Source organism: Megascapheus bottae, chromosome 19 (assembly GCF_031878675.1).
Source record: "Megascapheus bottae isolate mThoBot1 chromosome 19, mThoBot2.hap1, whole genome shotgun sequence".
Lineage (NCBI taxonomy): Eukaryota > Metazoa > Chordata > Mammalia > Rodentia > Geomyidae > Megascapheus > Megascapheus bottae.
This window is the reverse complement of record NC_143527.1, coordinates 14420958-14436826: the sequence shown is the minus strand read 5'-3', so window position 1 is coordinate 14436826 and position 15869 is coordinate 14420958. Positions and strand designations below refer to the sequence as shown.

At 36.1% G+C, this 15869-nt stretch overlaps 1 protein-coding gene across 1 annotated transcript; it reads right to left on the bottom strand.

Annotated features, from left to right (window-relative positions):
* Window positions 1-629: 629 nt before the first annotated feature.
* Window positions 630-15829, bottom strand: Stard6 (StAR related lipid transfer domain containing 6). The gene is made up of 9 exons (XM_090353073.1): window positions 15671-15829; window positions 15205-15264; window positions 13960-14107; window positions 11984-12077; window positions 11559-11608; window positions 7369-7495; window positions 3614-3731; window positions 1498-1591; window positions 630-1029 (listed from the first exon to the last, which is right to left on the bottom strand). Exons 4-9 carry the CDS (start codon window positions 12071-12073, stop codon window positions 816-818), a joined length of 693 nt encoding a protein of 230 aa, XP_090209199.1. The 5' UTR covers window positions 12074-12077; window positions 13960-14107; window positions 15205-15264; window positions 15671-15829; the 3' UTR covers window positions 630-815.
* Window positions 15830-15869: the final 40 nt, after the last annotated feature.

The following is a 15869-nucleotide window of genomic DNA, read 5'->3' as shown; positions in this document are numbered from 1 at the left end:
AAGCTGTGTGAAAAGGAGAATTTCTAGGCCCAGCAAAGTGAACCTAGTTATTTCAGTTCACACTGGTTTTTTTTTTTGTTGTTGTTGTTCCAAAACCATTTCAGTCAATTGCAGGCATGCAAGTGAGCCCAGATGATCCCACCTAAATCACAGCTCAGGAGATATATAAGACGGTTAATGGTTCAAATTATGTGATTATCTGTTACATGTAATTATTTTGGCAATCATTTATGATAGTGATAAATTATCTTCATCATGTGGCTGAAATAATAGAACACTTCCCTAGCACAAGCAAGTCCCTGAGTTCAAAATAATGTGTGAGAATGTGAATAAATTTGACCGTGGGTTCTTAAGTCTTTGACATGGGATTGTTGGAGGGATTAGGAAAGTTAGAGGAGGCTAGAGGAAGCCAAGATTGCTGTAAACAGAACTTAACGAGTTATTCTGGTGAGACTGCAAGAACCTGAAAGCCAACAGGAATTTGCTTTTTGATACTCTGCTTAGACCTGGATTTGAAGTCACATTAAATTTGGTAAAGAATTTGTTTTCTTATGAAATTATATAAAAAATTTTGTGGGAAGACCTAAACTATAAAAATGCATTATAACACTTATTGTTTAACATCAGTATAGGAGATTAAAATATTTAATACTGTTTTCTTGTACAACATTGAAGTTTAGTTTTACAAGGTGTTGCCAGTAATTTGTACAAGAACACTGTTTAGAATCATTAACAGTATTTGTGCATACAGACTTAGAAGTAAACTGTAGTAATGGCTGCAGTACACATACCAGCAGTTTGTATGGCTGAAATCTTTATGATTTAATGGAAGAACGGGCTTTCTTCCTCTGGAATGATGAACGACTATGATGTTCATGGGCTGAAGGTCTGTATGACTTTATTCCCTCCTTTGCATTGAGAACAAAGCTTACTAAGTTGGAAGGCATAGTTCTTTCAATTATTGATGAGGTCAATTTTCCTCTCATTTCTGTTTGCACATACATCACTAGTTTTGAATATGCTGGGTTTCTGTGGACAAAAGAAGAGTAAAGAAAATACAGAATCTTTAGATTTATCCAATAAATCTACCAGTTTATGGAGAGCAAAAATCTTGCCTTAGTATTGATATGTTCTATAGTGCTTATAATAAAAGTTAGTGAAAGGAAAAACTAGGACAGTGACTTGAAGTCACATTCTTTCAAAGAAAAACTTTAACCAAATTATCAAGTATTATGTTATAAAATTATGTGTAATAAAATTAATATAAAGTATAACAAAATTATTAAATATTAGTTAGAATATTCCTTAAAATCTTGAATTTTAAGCACCTTTACCTTTTTTTTATCACTTTCTTGACTTTTAAAATAACATATATCCATTATACTGACATAATGGATACACACATACACACATATAGTTTTTCCCTATTATATAAAATGTTATATTCCTGAGTTAATTACCAAGGTTCATTTTTAAATAAATGCAAATAACACTTACTCTTTCAGAGGTGAACACACATAGCCACAGGGATGATTGAAACCACGGATATAATTTGAAGATGGAGGATATTCTGGAAAATCCACACTATTAGCTAGAGTGGTGAAAAATTTCAATGAAAACTAAAGATGGAAAACTCTGGTCCCCTAAGCATATTTTTTAAAAGTATGCTATAGCATAGTTATCAGCATTAACATTAATTTTATAAACATTTATATTTAGATGTACTAGTATTTCTAAAGATGCTACTACCTTTTATATCAGAAAAATAGTATCATTTAATTATCTTCTCAGATTTGAATCAAAAGAGCAAATCATAGAGAAAAATTTTATTAGAGTTATGGATTTACTGATTTTTTTAGTTAATCTTTTGATATTACATAACATAATTGAAAAGGTTGGTTTCAAATGCCAAACTGCTCATTCTATGGAGTTAAAATACAAAATGTAACTAAAGCTCAGTAGAACCTATGTAATGATTATGCAGCATATCTATGTTGCATATGAATGCGGAAGGAAGTGATTTAATTATAATTATGTTTATGGCAACTACACATATTCTTTGTAAAAGCACTTTTAAAGATTGTTTATTCTGTATAACTACATCTTATTCTTGTCAAAGAAGATTAATTTTCCCATTTATTTTAACATAAGCAACCAGTTGTAAGGGAAATACAATGGAAACTCTAGCTTAGGACGCAAATGTGCTTGAATGAATTTTCCATTTGGGTTTCATTATCTTAACAGAACTGGTTTTGTTGGCAAAATGGTATATAACAGAAGCAATATTAAAATATTTTTCTCCTTTTATAATATGAAAATTGTATTTATATTTCTTTAAAATTTTTTGTTGTAGTCTACAAAGGCCTGGGTTTTTGGGAGGCACAGAGTATATAGTACCACTTTATTTTGAAAATCAGAATGACTACAGAGTTTTAAATTCTGGTTCAGCATTAGTTATAAAAATTTGTTCACTCCTTAATTTCTGTGGATTTTACTGTCTTCATTAGTGATATAACGCATACAAAATGAAAAATATTTACCTCAATGTATCTGTAGATTAAGTTTAAAATATACTGAGAGGCAAACTATAAGTGTTCATGGAGAATTTAGTCAATGTGAATTTCTTACAACAAATTCAGTAGTGATTTGTGCTCTGAATGACTATCTCTAATGGTTGATCCTAATCTCTATGTTTCTGTTTTAGTTTCCTTCTGGCCACTAATATAAGAGTAGAAATGGTCTGCTTCCAAAATATGGAAAATATTAGATCTATGATTCAGACAAGGCAGAATTTTGTATTGTAGACAGTAGTACATTTTATGTGCTTTCATTTCTAAAGTGATAAAATATATATGCATACTATGAACTTCAGCTCTTAGTGATCTCTACAAAACAATAAACTGGGTAAGAGAACCAACTATAAAACTTAGAATACTTGTGTCAAGTCAGAGTAACTGAAAACATGTTGGGAAATAACACAACTTGATTATCCCTATATACCTGAGAAGTTTACAGAACAGAAACTATGCAAATAGGCATGGCGAAATTAAATCAGATTCCCTTTGCCATGAGTTTTCTTACACCAGAGCCAAAGGATCTGAATAAGAAATGACATACTTAAGTTAATAATGCAATCTAGCAAATTGTTATGTTTGCATTTGATAGAGCAAAACAATTACAGATACTAGGAATGTATCAGAACTTAACATTTCTAGAAGAAATAAAAGCCCATCTAGATGGAATTTCTTCTACATACCCATTCTTGACAATTTATTTTAAAAATTATATTTTCCCAAATGAACTTTGTCTCTTCAGATTACATTATAAAAATGTATACCTTGGAGTGTTAGCCTATAAATATCTATTTGTATTGTTTTTTTAAGGTTCATTCTATAAGAATCCAGATGAGTAATCACTGAATATTATACAAATGATATCTCCTGACCTGATAAAATATCTGGCATGTCAATATGTTACCTATATGTTTTTGGTTACACACAATAATAAAAACAAAAGGAAAAAATTAAAAGGATAGTTTCTTCCAAGATATTGAAAGGAAAACCTTTATTGACTCATAGCATTTCTCAAATGTGGGCAAAATATTTCAACTTACAACTGATAATGTCCATATTCCCTTCATAGTGCTTGATGTGTATTAAGTCGATAAAGTCTCGGGGGGAAATTGAGCCCAAGGCAAAACTTTGTGTAATGGTATGACATATAAATGTCTCCTGCAACAAATCAAATCATAAAGATTGCAAATATTATTTAATGTATTGTTTTCCTCAAGGAATTTCATTGCACAAGACTGGCCTCTATTTGGAAAAAGCATGATTTTAAAGTTTTGGTGTTTTAAAACCACCTCACTAAATAAGCTTTTATGTTCTGTATTAAGGGAACATTGGAGCTATAATTAGGAATAATAGAAAATTCTGAGAATAATCTTACAATCATTTATTTTTTCAATTTGTACATAGAGAAACTGAAGCTTAGCAAATGAACCATTTGACAGGGTTGTGAGTGGTTTTACTCCTTCCTCTGCTCCTGCAGGTAAGATCCCTAGCCAAATAGCTCTACATAGCAGAAGGGCCAGTAGTTACTACTTATGCATATTCAGGAGATTTTAATTTCCTGCTGGCCTATGGAATTATTCAATTATTCCATCAGATCTTCTTCTAGTACCTGGAGCCTACCTAACCTTACTTCATACTCTTGGTACTACAAAATCTTCCTCCCACAACCTGATTCATCTGTTCTTACCTTGTCCTATCGGCCACTGTGTGTCCTCTTCCCCTGGTCTGTGACTAAGGATTAAGAGACCACCTTGTCTCTCATTTGTCCCTTGTTAGTATTAGTCTATCTCTATAAATCTAGAGTGGGAATTATTCCCTCACACATGGGATGAACAGAGGCAATTAAAATCTACTCCTGGAAGATAAAAGCTATATATATTAATAGAAAGGTGAGGTAGTTTTTCTTACAGTAGAGATACTATGGTATACTGACAGGGAAGGCATAGACTTGGATTTTGAGATAGGGAAACCAGGTATAAATCCTAGTTCAATCACATACTACTTGCAGTAATCTTTGGGAAGTCATGTAACTTGTTTACAAATGTAGCATTCTTTTCATTATAACTGACTTATGGAAATAGCAGATACTTGAACCACAGAATAACTATATGATTAGTTTCATAAAATGATGAATGAAAAACTCATTTGTGGTGGATAATAATTCTCAAGCTGAATGTTAATCTAAAAATAGTCAAGACAAATGCTTTCGGTGGATGGGAACTTCAGGGCCTTTCTACAAGAAGAAACATTCTTCTGGGTCATCCTACTACTTCTCTCCCCTGCTAGACTTTAAGGTCAGTTTAACGAGCATAGGTAAAATTGCAGCATACCACACCAATGATGAAGTGACAGGCATGCACGTGGGGCATTTATTTTTGCTTGTTTTGTTGAGTAGAATGAAGATCAAAGACTTAAACACCCTCAAACACCCACATCATCTCATATTTCATTTAAATGCAGTAATTTATAAAAATTATTTTTAAAAGCCTTAACTCTTTCATTCTCATTTCCTCTCATTCTAATACAGTTCTTATCTGCTCAAAATCTAGGGCTATATATGTATTCATGCAGTGTATGACATCTAACTCAGGGCCTTGTCCTTTCTGGACAAGTGCTCTGTCACTGTTTCTTTATTCTGTACATCTCAGTATATACATTTGCTTTCCTTATCACCCTCCAGAGAGGACTTACTTTTATTTTTGATAGTACTACGGTTTGAACTCCGAGCCCTGTGCTCCCCAGGCTGGCACTCTACTACTTGAGCCAGGCATCTTGCCCTTCCTTTGTTGGCTATTTAAAAATAGTGTCTATTGAACTTTTCTGCCTAGGCTGCTCTGAAACCAGTCTTCGATTTCAACTTCTTGAGTTAGGATGACAGGTGTGAGGCGCCAACTCCTGGCTAAGAAGACTTACCTTTAAAACAATTTGTGAGTGTGTGTGTGTGTGTGTGTGTGTGTGTGTGTGTGTGTGTGTGTGTGTGTGTCCTGAGGCTTGAATTTAGGGCCTGGATGTTGTTCTTGAGCTTCCATGCTCCAGGCTTGCTACTCTACCACTTGAGTCATAGCTCCACTTCTGAGACTTTTTTTTTGGGGGGGGGGCTGGTCATGGGGCTTGACCTCTGGGCCTGAGTGCTGCCTCTGAGCTCTTCAGCTCAAGGCTAACACCCTACCCCTTGAGCCATAGTGTTACTTCCAGTTTTCCATTGGTTAATTGAAGATAAGAGTCTCACGAGCTTTAGTGCCTGGATTGGCTTTGAACCAGGATTCTCTCAGCCTCTTGAGTAGCTAGGCATTTGTGGGATTTTGATGGTTAACTGGAGATGAATCTCATGGATTTTCTTGCCTGGTCTACCTCTGAACCATAATCCTCAGATCTCAGCCTCTTGAGCAGCTAGGATTACAGGTGTGATCCACCTGTGCCTGGCTCCAGGTACTTTCATTTTTAAACTAAGCAATCTTAATGAGAGGTCTATAATGCACTGCACTGTGTCCAGAATTGCTTATCCCTGGTTCCTTGTATCTACCACTACTTATATGTATAATTCTTTCTCAATTCCTTTCACTCCTTTTTTCTCTGCTGGAGCTTTTTTATTTTTCCTCACCTTCCACCGATCTTTTCTTCTATTTCCTTTTACTTGTTTCTCCCATTCTTTCTTTCTCTCACTGGTCTTCGAGTTTCTACTGATTTTTCTTTTCTCTTTGTTTTAATTCTACATTTTCATATCTATTTAACTGAGATAATCCATTTGAAAATGTTCATAAGCTACAAATTTTATGTTATTTATTTGATACTTTACCCTATTCTTTAAAGCTATCTGCTGCTGTTTACTTTTAAGACATTGTAGCATGATAGATGTTTTCTAATGTACTGTGAGCAAATTAATGTTTAACATACTGTAAGCAAAATAATCAGGCCATGGCCTCTGAAATTCAAGCACTAGAGGAGAATCTCAAGGCTAGTCTACGCTACAGACACACCTTTACTCCCCCCCTCCCTGTTTCTTTCCCCTCCCCAAAAGCCTTGGCAAGGCATGCTCAATTTTGCTTTCCATACAGTGGAGGTGAACCCCTGAATTCATCTTCCCAGTTAGAATGTGTTATATATTTGCAAACAGAATGAAGCCAATTGGAGTTAAATTCTTGACTAATATGACTGTACTTTCAAGGCTTTTATAAAAATTTCATTAGGGCATAGTTATTCAAATCTATAAGCCCCACACTTGGAAAGCTGAAGCAAGAAGATTGCAAATTTGAGGCCAACTTAATAAGAAAGTTGCTGGAATGTACTTTTTATTTTTATTTTATTTATTTTAATTTTTTTTGCCAGTCATGTGGACTGAACTCAGGCCTGAGCACTGTCCTTGAGCTTTCTCAAGACTAGAGCTCTACCACTTGAACCACAGCACTACTTCCAGCTTTTTCTATGTATGTGGTACCGAGGAATTGAACCTGGGCCTTGGTGCATGGTAGGCAAGCACTCTACCACTAGGTCAAACTTCCAGCCTGCGGAATGTACTTTTTAACTGACTTATGTAACTGTAGCCCCACTGCTCATCACCTTTATAATAATAATTAAAATATAAAAAATAATAAAAATACCTAATTGTTTAAAAAAAAAAAGGACTGGGGATACTTCTCAGCGGCAGACTGCCTAGTATGCAAAGGCTTTAGCCAGCAAACAATAAACTTCATCTTAGTTTAAGTCTATAAAATACATCTGTCTACACACATGCTTTTACTTAGACATAAAATTAAAACTATATTAATACAGTAAAAGGGTATTACTAACAAATTACCGAATCAATCCTGTGTACCATGTTGTGCCTTTGCAAAGATTTATCCCATTTAACTCTGTTTCCAGGTTGGTAGAGGAAATCAGACAGTTTATCTGTTGGTTCTGGAATCACCCCTTCAACACGGTATCTATAATTAAGCAAATTCAAACCTTTAGTATGAAACTAAAAGTGTACTACCATTAAAATTAAGGTTATGTTAATTTAACAAATAACAGTGAAGAAAATGTGACGATAATATAGGCTAGTTATTCCTTTTCTGAAAGGCTTGGGTGGGACCATGAATGTTTTAAATTTTGGAATTTTTTGGAGTATGTGTATATGTATGTGTTTGTGGATATATTTGTATATACATAATGAGATGGGAACCAAGTCTAAACACAACAGTCACTTAGGTGCCATAGGGAACCACAGATACATATCTCTCTGTCCCTATCTATGTCTATGTAGATATCAATCTCTATTAATTTTTTCATAATAAAAAATAATTTTAAACATTTAACAAGGTTTCAGGGTGTTGAATTTCTACTTAGGGATCATGTTGTTGCTCAAATAGTTTCAGATTTTGTAGCATTTTGGATTCATTTTGGTTTCCAGCCTTGAGTTATGCTCAACCTTGATCAGTAAATTTTACTGAGAAGTTACAGTGAATATTTATTCACTGCAATAATTTATTTCAAAACTTATTTCTTTACAGATTTTATAATATTTCAATAGTAGTCTTCTTAAAAGTGCTGCTTTTCCTTAAACTCCTTAAAGTTTCATATCGCAGATAAACAGAGCTATAAAGAGCTTATTACTAAATTTGGTATAAGGCTGAAAAGTCAACTTGAATAATGATCAGAATCTGTGAAAAAGAAGTCAGTCATGAAACAACTGTTTAGGAGTTAGAAAATATTGCTCTTTATTTATTGGTTCTCCAATTAAGTTTTTAAACATGGGGGTTAAGAGTCTGAACTTTTTGCTTTTTTTTTTTTTGCCAGTCCTGGGCTTGAGCTCAGGGCCTGAACTGTCCTTGGACTTTCTCAAGTCTAGAGCTCTACCACTTGAGCCTCAGCACCACTTCCATCTTTTTTCTATGTATGTGGTACTGAGGAATCGAACCCATGCATGCTAGGCAAGCACCCTCCCACTAGGCTGAACTCCTGGCCCCACTTTTTGCAGTTCTAGCTAATATATAATTTAGGTATCTTTTTTTGCCAGCCCTGGGCTTGAGCTCAGGGCCTGAGCACTGTCATTGGACTTTCTCAAGGCTCAGCTCTACCACTTGAGCCTTACCACCACTTCTGGCTTTTTTCTATGTATGTGGTACTGAGGAATTGAACCCGGGTCTTAGTGCATGCTAGGCAAGCATTCTACCACTAGGCCAAACTCCCAGCCCATAATTTAGGTATCTTTCATAAAAGTTATTCCTTATTTATCATTACTGATAATGATGTGGAAAGCTGAGGCAGAAGACTTCAAATTAATAGTGTTCTTTCACTGTCTAAGTAACTATACATTGCAAGTACAATTTTTTTGTGTGCCAGTCCAGGGGTTGAACTTAGGGCCTAGGCACTGTCCTTGGGCGTTTTCCAGGCAAGAGCTCTTCCACTTGAGCCACAGCACCACTTCTAACATTTTCTGTGTATGGGATACTGAGGAATCGAACCCAGGACTTCATGCATGGTAGGTGAGCACTCTACCACTAGGCTACACTCCTGGTCCTTGCAAGTACACTTCTAAGGACATAGGATGTTTATTTGTATGCATATCAGGTGGCCAGGAAGGTCATCCTGAAGAGGAGATGGTGAGGCTAAGACCCTGACAACAAAAATGACCTTAGCCTTAGAGACATTTTTAGGAAGAGTATATCAAGAAGAGTAGAGCAACTGTAAAGGTGCTGCAGGCTTAAATGCACTTCATTCAGGCAACACAGGAAGAACATATATGAAATGGTAGGAAATGAGGTTGAGAGGTAGGCAGGATCAGATAGTGACTTTCACAAATTGGCAAAAAAAAATCTGGATTTTATTTTAGATGCAATGTAGAAGATTTTAGGCAGGGGAATATCACAATCTGAACTTGTACTTTTAGAATTGATTTCTATAATGGTGTGAAGTAAAAGAATGGCATGTAGTTGAGGAGGAAGGGAGATCATTAGGAGGTTACCCAAATAACTCAGTGGGAGGTGACAAGGCTGCAAGGATAGCAGCAGAGCCCCAGTGAAAACCTAGCAGCTGGCTCAGTACAAGTTGTGTCACAGGCAGCTTATATCAGAATCCAAATCTGAGATCCACTGCCCATATTCTAATACAGTGTTACATTAGCATGTTCTTTTGGAAAAGTTTAATTAAGGTTAAGTCAGTTTATTTTAGAAATTTTAATCTTACAATTTATTTCTAAAAAGAAATTATGATATGTAGTGTTATTAAAATGTCTGTTGACAATACTACCCCCTCATCCCATGCTCCCACAAGCAGTTTCAGAGGCTATCCTTTCTCCAAACTCTAGTGTGGCAACTTGTATGGGAACATACATGTAATTAATTATCCTAAATTAAAATTCATGTTTTTGTTTTGATTAATTACAGGTCTTTAAAGTCATGAAGTTATGAAGCACTGGAAAATTCAAGATCCTTTAGAGTTCCCAAATATAATTAAAATTGTACTTTCTTTTCGCTGCAGGCTGAGAAATATAAGCTTTATAAACATATGATGATAACACATATATAGATATGTGCACACAGATAATAAATGAATATGCATATATATGCATATATAATTATTTATACTGTTTTCCTTTACACAAGCATAAAAATCTAGGGGCTAGTGGCATGGCTTACGCAGCAGAGATCCTGTCTAGCGAATGTAAGGCCCTTTCTTTCACCAGTATGTCAAGTTTCCCACTTGTCTTTTCACATTATTATTACTATTACCTTTTCATCTTCCCTCCTCTTGACTACACCTCCCTCTCATTCAAAACTTGTCTCAGCTTCCTTGTGTTCATTTTGTTCAACTGTTAATGATCTAGTTCGTAGAGTTTCACTCCTATAGATACTACAGTCAGCTTGTCTGTGCATATATGTTTAATGTCCTTGTGTGTGTTTAGATGGTAGATTGAATTTTGGGTCTAAGATCCACATATGAAAGAAAACATTTTTCCCCTATTGTGGGCTTGGCTGATTTCACTTAATATAATTTTTTTCAAGACCTATTCTTTTTCACTGCAAATGACATACATCTTCATTCATGGGTTGTAGGACACCTGAGCTATAATTTGATTATTGTGAGTAGTGCTGCACTGATCCTCGTGTACAAGTGCCTTGATTGTATTCTATCTTCCAGTCTTTCCAATACGCCCAGGAATGGTATAGCTGGAATAAAGGGCAGTTCTAGTTTTAGGTCTGTGAGCAATCTTAATACTGATTTCCATAGTTTATGTGCCAGTACCAAGCTTCTTTTGTTCATTACTGTGGCTCTGTAGCACTGCCTAAAGTCTATGGTACTTCCAGTGTGCTCAGCACTGCCTAGCTACTTGGGGCTTTTCTGTGGCCATTTTTTGTTCCTGTATGATGTTTTTTTCAGATTGATTTCTCTATCCGTGCAATGAATATTATGGGGATTTTGATCGGTATGGCATCCAGTTTGTAGAACACCATTGGCAGTAATGACCATTTTAGCATTGTTGAAACAATAAGATCCTCAAAGTATTCTTAGAAGTTGCAAACAGAGAAATAAGATGAGACAAACCCTTACTGTTTAGTGCTTAAGGGAAAGATGAAAGTTTTATAAACCATAAAATACTATGAATAATAACAAAATACAAGTACTTTCTAGTAATTAATTCTTGAAGTCAAAATTTTCTCTTAAAACAAAAATAAAAAATTTCCTCTTAGTGAACAATTTACTAAAAATGTGTGTATGTGTGTGTGTGTGTGTGTGTGTGTTGTGTTGCTAGAGATAGAAACCAGATAATCTAGGAAAGTACTCTACAAATAAGCTATATGCTTATCCTAGAAGAAATTCTATTTTCTATTTAATTAGCATATAACTTCTATTTTATTAGTATCATATTTCAGTCTAGTGACTTCATAAGCCCTATTTCCTGATCAATATCAAATAATTTGTTGAAATTAATATGAAGCACTGAATGCCACTTTATGGTAATGCTACTAAACTTAAAAGTGACTGTAAATAGAAAATTATACTCACAGACTTCCAAGGAATCTTCTAGAAGCCTTGCTGAACACAGTTATCTTTTTCTCAAAGGGGAATAAAAATCCAGAAATAAATTAACTGTCAGATACAGAAAAAAATGAAAATAACAAAGAAGTAAAGATACCTTTTCTTCTGATTTCTAAAAGAAATCTATTTTTAAAAAGTTGCTTTATAATGAATGCTGGGTACAGTAGCTTACATTGGTAATCCCAGCTATTTGGCAGCCTTAAGTAAGAGGACTGGAGCCTAAGGCCAGCCCTGCCAAAAAAGGTAAGAACCTATCTGAAAAAAAAAACTGAAGGTAAAAGAGCAGAGGGCATCATTCAAGTGGTAGAGACAGACTCTGAGCTCAAACCCCAATGCTTAATGAATTATCATTAAAAAAAGCCCCTAAAACATAATTAACTTATTTTTCTTACTGAAGCTTTAACCAATTTCCAGCCAGATGTATCTTGGTTGTAACTTAAAACTTCTTGGTTAGCTTGAAGGGCAATTGCCTTATAGTCCATCTACCTGAAAAGTTTTAAAAACAAATGACTGATAAGAATGTAATAATATAAACTCTTTTTTGAGACAGTTTCTCACTATATTGCCTATGTTGGTCTCAAATTTTGGGGGGTACCAAGGAGGTCTCCTGCTTCAACTTCTTAAGTAGCTGATACTATAGACATTCACTACCACATGCAACTCACATAAAAATAAACTGCTATATTATATTTTAATACTATTTTTACAATGTTGTCATCTAAAAATGCCAATAATTTCTTGTTGATTACATGCATGAACAAACTCCTTTCCTCCTTATCCACCCTTTCAAATGAGAAAATGTGGTATAGTGGGAAAAGCAAGGGTTTGGTGTAACAGATCTGGGTCAAATTTTGTCTACGCTACTTAATGTGTGAGGTATGTTACTTAGTATATCTGGTTTCTCATTTCTCTCTTGAGTGAGGATAATATCTACCTGGTAGAATTGTTAGGACCTGAGTACCTAGTAATCACTCAGTATGAAGTTCAACATGCTTCCTTTCCTTTGTAAGGCATCAGAATCTGTTGATTATGTGTTCTTGGAATTTAATCATTTTTTTTTTGTAGTGGAGTTTCAACTCAGGTCTTGAAAGCATTCTACCACCTGAGTTATTCCACCATCTTTTTTTGTATGCATTTTGAGATAGGGTCTTGTTTTATCTTGGTATACTGTATAATGAGTTACTCCTATCTATGCTTCTCTTCTAATGACAGGTACACATCACTGTATCCAGCCATTGGCTAAGACAGAATTTTGTCATCTTTTTGCCCTGGCCTCGAACCTCCACTCCCCAGTCTTTGCCTCCTGAGGAGCTAGGATTATAGGCTTAAACCACTGTGCCTGGCAGGGAATGAATTATATTTTTTAAAGTGATTATTGTCTAGAGAACTATGCAACTTGACCCCAAGGCCTCCTCTTCAAACATACCTTCTACTAGTTGTTCTCCAGTCAACCAGCTCCCTACCTTAGCAATTTTGTACTTATTCCCTCTGCTTAAAAATTTCTTCCCCAAAGGGTTCATATGACTGATTTTTTCACTGATATTTTTGCTTAAAGGTCAACTATTCAGATAGAATTAACTGTAAATCAATTTAATTCAAAGGCCTTTACTGACAAACCACCCTTGAACTGGTCCTCCTTCAGCTCACAGCCTAACCTTCATTATAATAGCAATATGAGGTGATTAGATCATAGGGGTAGTGACCTCATGACTGAGAGCTCACTTGCCCTTCTGCTCCTGTAAAGACATAGATAGTGAAGGTCTGCGTTCCAGAAGTCTCTCCAGAAGCTAATCGTGATATCACCTTGATTAGATTTAGAGCATCCAGAATTGTGAGAAATAATTTCTTAAAAAATTCATAAGTCTCACAGTGTATGGCAATGTGTTATAGTAGCCCAAATGAACCACATCAAGACAAAGTTAAGATGATGCTTCTGCAAATGAATTCAGGAAGCTATACCCTCCTTGGTCCTCCAACAACCAGGTGGTGGTTAGAGGAAGCTAACAGGTATGGTACCAAGAGCCTGAAATCCTGATGGTGCCATTTCCCATCAGCTTTATTATTTTGGGTAAACTACTTAGTCTTTGAGCTTCACACACAGAATGAGGATAATACTTATCTCATGGAATCTACCAGTATTGGATTAATACAGACAAAAGGGCTTGGAGGATTCTAGGTAACCCTCTCTTAAAATGGGCAAATTAAAAAATACCATTGCAGAGTCCTAATTTAAAGTGGCCTCCTCCTACTTCTCAATCAATTTAAAAGTTAACTATCAGAACATTTCCAGCTTAGCTCACATTTAAAACTCTTCAGGTTCATAAATTTATTTTCTCTTGTTTAGTTATCCAGTAAGTTAGGCTGATACCTTTTACATTAGAAGAAACTTCAGTGTATCATTATAACCTCTTATTAGAGTCCCGTTTCTTTACCTTTCCTAAGATATCTAGTTCAGAATATTAATAAGCATTGGGATTCTTCGCCAAATTCGGGTGGAGATTTCCATATCTGTTAACCTGTGTGGGATAAAAAGTAGAAGTAAAATTACTTCTACTATAAATTAGATCCATAAATTAGATCAATATATTTAATAAATTAACACTTTTTTCTTCATTGGGAGACATTGGCATATATGCTTTAATGTAAAAAAAAAATAGTGTTATAATCAGTGGTGGTGGCAGAAACCCAAGGGAGATGCTCTACCACTAGCCAAGAAGTTAAAGATACTAGTTATGAAAACCTTTAAATGTTATTGTAAAAGTAGTACAGGTGAAAAGGATATTTAGGAGGAGTGTGAGTTAAAAAAATCTTTTTAAGTTCCTATTATCAGCAATCCTTTGCTAATTCCAGACCTGAGCTTGTCCTAGCATATAAAACAAAAGCCTTTATTTTGTATTGTTATAAGCAAAAAACAGAGAAACCATATTTTGTGAGGTAGAATTGTGAGTCTTTATTGGAAAGCTGGAGAATGCAGGTGAACTCTTTGCAAAGACTTGCAGTCCGGGAGAATACATTTGACATTGTCAGAAAACCAAGCCTGAGATAAGGAGAGATCAGCTCCAGCGAAGAGCTGAAGTGGGACAGTATATTGACCAGGGGAGAGCCAGGAAACAACACAAGCAAACAGGAGACACTTGGCATGGTGTACCTGTCAATGAGCTAGTCCACTCCTAAATAGGGTCAGGTCAAGGGGCAGGATAATAGGTGGCTTAAGAGTTGAGACCTAAGATTGGCAAGTCCAGTAACCTACTGTCCAAGTCTCCACCCCTGCATCTAGGAATTCAAGCATGCTTGTCTTATGGGAGGCGGGACTTTCCTGCCTCCACAATATGGCCAAGATGGCATCTATTAGATTCAGCATCCTTACTTCACTATTATTTGCCTACTTTCATATTTTGCATGCTGTGAATTTATCACTAGCTGAAGGGTTCCACCATGGACTGAGTCCTATCATTTTCAAATCACTTAACATTTCCATATTGGACATGTGTTCTAAGATGAATTCATAGCTTCTGATATTTTTACATGCAAGAAACACAGGAAGGTTAAAGTAAGGCAGTAGCAGTCAGTGAAAAGAATAAACAGCAGATAATCAAGATGATAGTTGTATTACCTGATGGTGTGACATCGGATGAGATGGAGCATACTGAGATGGAGGATTGGTCAAGGATATCTTCGCCCATAGTGTGGAAAATAAACATAAACCATATTAAGATGATATATACTTTTTGATTGACCCACTTGGTTGAAATTAGTATCCTCATCTCCTATCCCAGACTTATAGAGAAGATTCATAAATGTTAAGGGATCTTCACATCAATCTGCATAATCTTCCCCTTTTCTGCCTAAAAAATCCGTGCTGGGCCACTGTCATTCTTCCTGGGAGTCAAGGCCTATAAACTAGGTCAAAACCCTTCTCTCGTCCACATTTGAAATGGTTGGCTGGCTGGGGCCCAGCCTGGAAGGCCTAGGGCACTGGGCCAAGCCTGGACAGGAAGGCACCAGAAGCGGGGCAGGAAGCCTCTGGCCCGGCCCTGGCCCTGGCTATCTGGGGAGCGGCTATCTCTGACCCAACTCACTTAAGGGAAGGACCTCGGTTGTGGGGTTGGCTTTCTACCACCAGGGATGGCAGGGGCCAGCTCCTTCTTCAGCCCATCGGACTGGGCTGAGGGGGAGGTCGTAGGGACCAGGATGTAATGCAGAACCTTCTCCTCCCAGCCCAGAAAGGAAGACCGAAGCCACACCTCCCGGCAGGGATTGCGGCCTAACGCCCCTCCG

Coding starts and splice junctions, on each gene's coding strand:
- Stard6 (XM_090353073.1), bottom strand. CDS start 12,073: ATGGACTATAAGGCAATTGCCCTTCAAGCTAACCAAGAAGTTTTAAGT. Junction 7,496..11,558: donor AGAAGATTCCTTGGAAGTCT/GTGAGTATAATT, acceptor GCTTAATTATAG/ATACCGTGTTGAAGGGGTGA. Junction 3,732..7,368: donor TGGTACACAGGATTGATTCG/GTAATTTGTTAG, acceptor GATTTGTTGCAG/GAGACATTTATATGTCATAC.